Below are 6000 nucleotides of genomic sequence, written 5' to 3' on the forward strand. Positions count from 1 at the left end.
AATATAGAAGGCATTATTAATGACCAGCTTGTACATAATTTAACAGTTCGCATTACTTTTGATTGTGAATTGTTCTAGTAATATACCAGCCAAGAAGTAAACTGCTCTCCATGAATCCCAAAACATTTCAGCTGAACTAATGAATGCATGAGACAAATTTTATTTATTTATTTATTTATTTATGGCCTGAGTGTGGCTGATAGCACCACATCCATTGTGCGTCCAGCTTTAAGCCTCATGCCAAACTGGAAGCAAGATAACCAAATGCAGAATGCTGCAGGGTTTGAGTCAAAACTCTCTGCTCTCACTGTTTTCTTTGTACTTTCTATCCAAGACTCTGAGTCTCTATTTATTAGTATTAATAAAAATAAGGATCTAAGTCTCACTTGAAAAAAAGACAAGTCCCCAAGACTTGTTGCAATCAGTGTAATCTTGTTGATACCAGATCTACTCTAGATTTCTACATCCAAAATTCTATGGCTCATGCCCTCCTAGTCAGCAGGAGCTTTAATTGGCCACATTACACATTTTACCTTTTAAATGAGATAAGTTTATTTCATTTTTATCTGGGAGTTACTAACAGTGCTTGAAGGTGGAATATTGCCAACCTTACTGCATGCATCAGTTTAGGAGCTCTTTGCTGGCCATACATTATGACCAGCAAGAATAATGGCCCCAAAACATTTGATGATCTTGTATTGCTTCTGAAACTCAAAGTCTAGAAAAGGACTTTTAAAACTGAGTTTTGATCATAAAACTTTCAACCAGCTCCAGTCTGCAAGCAATTCAGAAGCATCCCTTGAGCTCCTCTGGAGCTTCTTTCCCATTCTGTCTACCCAGGACAGGAATTTACCTCCTCTGGACTCAAGGCCTTTGAGAGGACTGGCTTCCAGAACGTGCTGTCCGGCGTGTACCGCTCCGTGGTGCTCCCAGCAGCCGGCACATCCCAGACTGATGCTCAGCTGCTCTGCAGACAGAAGTGCAGCCGGGACTCCTGCTGTGATGGATTCATCCTGAGCCAGCTCCCGCTGGATGGAGGTACCTCCTGACTGCACTGAAAGAGTTCTGCTGTGGGAAACCAATGCTAAATGAGTAGAAGTCATTGCTGGGCACAGTACCCCCACCTTTGCATCATACTGGTGTCAGCAGCCTGTCTCTACATCACTGGCACTTATTGGTGTTGTCAATGTTTGAGTAATGCCCAAGACTTAATCTGTAGCAGTAAAGACCTGAGGTAGCAACCTGCTCTTGGAACAAAATGGACATTTTGAAGGGCTAAACCTGACAGAATTCCAGCAGTGTTTGGGCAATGCTCTTTGGAACATGGTGTGACTCTTGGGGCTGTCCTGTGCAGGGCCAGGAATTGGACTCAGTGATCCCTGTGGGTCCCTCCAACTCAGCCTATTCTCTCTGTGTGTGTGACATCTCATCCTGGTGAGATAAATCATTCTGAAAACACCTCTCTCTGTACTCAGCACAGCTTAGTGGCCAGAAGTTGGTGCCTTTCAGCCGATGCAGAAGTTAAGAAGGTGCCTCCAGACAGAGTTCTTGTAGTGCAAATGAAAATCAGCTCCCTTTTAACAGCAGGAAAAAAGGATGCTAAACAGAATTATGTTACAATAATGCATGCAGGAATGATAAAATCTCCCAGGTCTGGGTGTCTAGCTAGGACAGCAAGTGGGAGTGGGATGGATGGAGCCTGGCAGAGGTGGGACTTTGGCAGAACTAGATTTTTGCCAGCAAGTTTAAGCACTTTATGTCAGTACACACTTTTTATAGCTTAAAATTCACATGGTACTGACTTTCCCCTTGGAGATGCATTTCCTGTAGGAAATGTGAAGTTCTAAATGACATGCCTCAAGTATTTAAGATGGGCTCTATCAACAGTGAGGAGTTGGACTTAAAGATTTTTGTGGGTCCCTTCCAATCCAGGATATTCTATGATTCTGTGAAATCCAGGCATGTGCTAGTGGCTGCTATGTGACAAGCACTTATCCAGTTTGGAGTGGAAACTAATCCTAAATTTATGAAAATCTGTGAAAATCTGTCACAAATTATCTGTGAAAATTGTCAAGAAGATATTTCCAGAAAATTTTTTGTTTTGGCATGTCATATTTTTTTACATCAAAATATTCTAGATGATCTTGTGAAGTCCATTTCTCTATATATTTACCATCAGATTTTGGATTCTCTCACTTGTGAGTGTAGAAGGTGAATGTTGTAGAGCTCTCTGTTTAGTTGGTGTGACCTATTTGGATCACTACTGCAGTTCAGTACTGCAGATCAGTACCAAATGCATTATTTGGACTTAAGCATTAAAAAAAAGAAAAAAGAAGGAAAAGGTAATATATTCAGTATCTCATGTACCCAGTCCATAAAAACAAACTAGAGAGGGCGCTGTAAAACCTTAGAAGTGCCTGAGCTGTGACAGCAAGTGCAAGTGTAAAACCACAGCCTGAGCTGTGACAGCAAGTGCAAAGCAAGAGCTGAGTATTAGAAGTTATGGGAACAGATACCAGAACATGTGGCCTTAAACTTGCTGGTCCCCCGACTCACATCACAGTGCTGGAGGAGACTCAGGCCTGGGATGACTGAAATCAGGCACCAGTTCAGGAAACCATTGCAGTAAAAATATGTATGTGCTTTTTTTGGTTCAGAACCTGAGACTGTAAGACCATCAAAGGATTGGATGTGTCTCTGTGGTGCTATAAAGTGCTGAGAACATTGTTGGGTATTATCAGATAATACTATTATTTTATTAGGTGATAATAGTATGTGCTTGAAATCTCTGAAAAACAGCCTACAAATGTTTAGTTTGGGTGTGAGTAGCTAACCTTAGCACTCCAATTTGAGCATATGGCTCTGATTTGCTTATTTGGATTTTTTTTTTTTGGTAGAGAATGGTATCTCTCTCAGTGTCACAGGTTCAGGTTCAGTTGGCACTTAAAGAAATTATTGGGGGTCTTGGACGAAAAGCTCTGTGTAGGTGCAGAGCATTAGTGGAATGATGCAGCTGTGTCTTTGCCTGCCCCTAGGTACCATTCTGTGCAGTTTGCTGAGCTCCCCAGATGTGCTGATCTGCAGTGCCAAAGGCTGGAATCCAACACCAACCTCAGCCATGGGTGGGATGTGTAACAGCATGAGCTATGACGAGAAGGAGGAGAGATTTTCCTTCACCCTGGGAGGACAAGTGTTCAGTGGAAGTATGTCAGTGAATTACCTCAATTTACATTAGTTCTCTTTAATTGTTGTATAGACTTTGCCTTATTCACCAGCCTGCTCGTGTACTCCAGTGCTTTTTTCAAGTTAATCCATATCACAAGAGAATAAGAATTCTCTGACTGGATGCTTTGTTAGATAGATGGATCTCTCACATTTTGCCACGTGAACATTAATGGAAGTCGGGACTGTGTTCAGTATGTCACTCTGTAGTACTTCCAGCATTTAATTCAGGCAGATCCAAGCCAATATTCTGAAAGAATGGTGAAGTCTGGAGCAAAGATAAAAAGGGAGATGCTCAGATCTGCATGGTAAAAGCAATGATGGGAAATTCAGTAAAGTTTCACACCCTGGACCCAGACTAGCCCCATGACACCTGGGACCTTCTTCCTTAGACTTTTATATTGTAATTAAGGTGATGCATAGTCTAGTGATGTGTTTTCTATGCCATTTCTGAGCATTTAAAAATATCTGTTTAATTTAAACAGCTATTCTAACAAAATTTTTTCTTTAATAGCTTCTCAGTTGGTGGAAGAGGCAGAAAGAAATTTCACCACCTTTCAGGAAGTTTACCTGTGGAGAGGTAAGTTATCTCACAGAATTTCTGACAAAAGCTTATGATGAACTGTAGGAAGTGGCAGATGTCTATTCTATAATGGAAGTGTCATTATCACTTCATTTTATTCTGTCCAAATTAAGACACAACTCAGAAGTCAATTTTGGCAGGGATGTATAATCTGGAGTAATTCTTCTACTGTCAGTTTAATGAAATTTGAGTAAATTCTTGTGTCTGAGAACATGGTTTATTACTTTTAATACCCTTGATATCATACAGACACCTGCCTTTGTCCCATCGGTGTCCAAGTACCATAGTAATTTGGCACTTTAAGCATAATTACATGGGTTATGTTAATTAGCACAATAACTGCATTTTTTTTTCTTTATGAATCCTACCATGTACATGGCAGAACCTGCACAAATGGTTTGTAATAATGCTTTATAAGTGCACACATCCTCCAGAGCACTGATGCTGAATGCAGAGTGATTGAGGATGTGGCATTTACTTTTGTCATCCAAACAATGCATTTTGGTTTAGGTTTTCCCCAGAGGTATACAGACATGGTTTTATTCATTCTCAATTCAACATTTGCTAGAACTACCAAAGGAGTTTTCCTAAGTGGTGCACTTTATATATTTGTTAAATTTTGGGAACTAGGAATTATCTTGTCTTGTGAAAGAAAGATAAAGGGGATTACTCTGCTCTTTGATTCCTGTTTCATTCCAGACTCCGATATGGTCACGAGAATGAAAACCTCTGCGTGTGAGGCTGCTGCTTTGAAGACAGAAAACGACCTTGTGTTATCAGGTATTAGAGCAATAGCAGACAGAGAAGGCAGCAGAAGAGAGCAGAGAAGGGGTGCAGAATTTAACCAGAAAATATAATATATTGCTCCATATGTTCATAATTATATAGGTATTACAAAGTCCAGAGGATTTCTCTTAAGAAGGAAGTCTGATAGAGGTTTTGAGAAAGATGTTCAAAATGTAGGCCTGGCTTTATGATTTTTACCTTCCCAGGCCAGGCTGGAAATGAAAGTGTTAAAATGTTCTGTGAAACTGGTTCTTTCAAACTTACTGAACTGGAGAGACACAGGAAATATTAGTTGGCTGAGAAAAAATTTTACATAAACCCAGGAATGAAATCCTTGGCCTGGGTACCTGGGCATCTTTACTGCTACTGACAGTATGGCTGTAAATATGATACTTAGAGAAACCCAGGATGAAACTGCAATCACAAGAGTTTCTTCCATGCATGGTGACAGTGAGGAACCTGTGAACTTCTCTTTGCTCCTTTGTTATTCCAGGGTTTGCTCTTGGTTATACTCAGTCATGCATACGTCCAAAATAATTTGTAGGAAGTTACTGGAGTTCATTTGGGCCTTCAGCACCATAATCCTAAGAGAACGTGAGCAGTGGAGTTTGCTGAGAGCACCTTGTTTCATCTTTAATGAACTGCAATCTTTGCTGAGGAGTCTTGATGAATGTCTGAGGACATGATTTAATATGTGCAAAATTCTAAAGGAAGTGAATTGCTGATTTTGCTTATGAAATTTGAAAGGAAGGTAAAGTAATTAAAAAACCTAAAAATTCCCATTTACCTAGCAGAGCTCCTATACAATTAGGGGTATTTTAAAATAGACTTAAAAAGAGAGGGAAAAACATTCACTTAATACGGTTGGTGAAATTCTCTTCCTTTTACCTGCTAAGGCATGAGTGCAGCCCTCAGGGTTCTTCATTTACCTTGCTGGGGCTGATGATATCATTAAAACCTGCAGTTATGCAAGGAATGCAGTTTTTACCTCCATCCCTAAGTCTTCGTCTTGACACCAGCTGTTTAAGAGAAACTGAAGGTTGAAGTTATGACTTGAGAGGTAACGGGAATTATAGGTTACCTTTTTTAGGAAGTCGTGAATACATCTGGGAAAATGTCTATAGAGCTATTAGGACTTGATAATAATTTGTGAAACACAGGGTAACATATCTTTTCTAGTTTCTGATAGAAAATTCAAAGCTACAGTGCATTTCTAGCTTGTCAGTAGGTGCTTCAGCACTTCAACAGCAATCATCATCATGTCTTTACTTTCCCTTGTTTTCATTATTGTCTGGTTGTTTCACTGCATGTAAGATTAAGCAACACAGTATCTCACAATGTTGGAACTGGGGATGAGACCTGCTGATGGCATTTGATAAATAATAAAGTGTTTATGAAGAAAATAGTAA

At 40.0% G+C, this 6000-nt stretch overlaps 1 protein-coding gene across 1 annotated transcript in view; it reads left to right on the forward strand.

The window, feature by feature from the left end:
* TG (thyroglobulin) overlaps window positions 1–6000 on the forward strand; it is a 148057-nt gene that overhangs the window by 44123 nt on the left and 97934 nt on the right. The window contains exons 23-26 of the mRNA XM_017739044.1: window positions 841–1038; window positions 3036–3203; window positions 3737–3802; window positions 4505–4585. Coding sequence (XP_017594533.1) covers window positions 841–1038; window positions 3036–3203; window positions 3737–3802; window positions 4505–4585 — 513 coding nt within the window. The remainder of the gene's footprint in view (window positions 1–840; window positions 1039–3035; window positions 3204–3736; window positions 3803–4504; window positions 4586–6000) is intronic.

This window comes from Corvus brachyrhynchos, unplaced genomic scaffold (assembly GCF_000691975.1).
Source record: "Corvus brachyrhynchos isolate BGI_N302 unplaced genomic scaffold, ASM69197v1 scaffold187, whole genome shotgun sequence".
NCBI classification, from domain to species: domain Eukaryota; kingdom Metazoa; phylum Chordata; class Aves; order Passeriformes; family Corvidae; genus Corvus; species Corvus brachyrhynchos.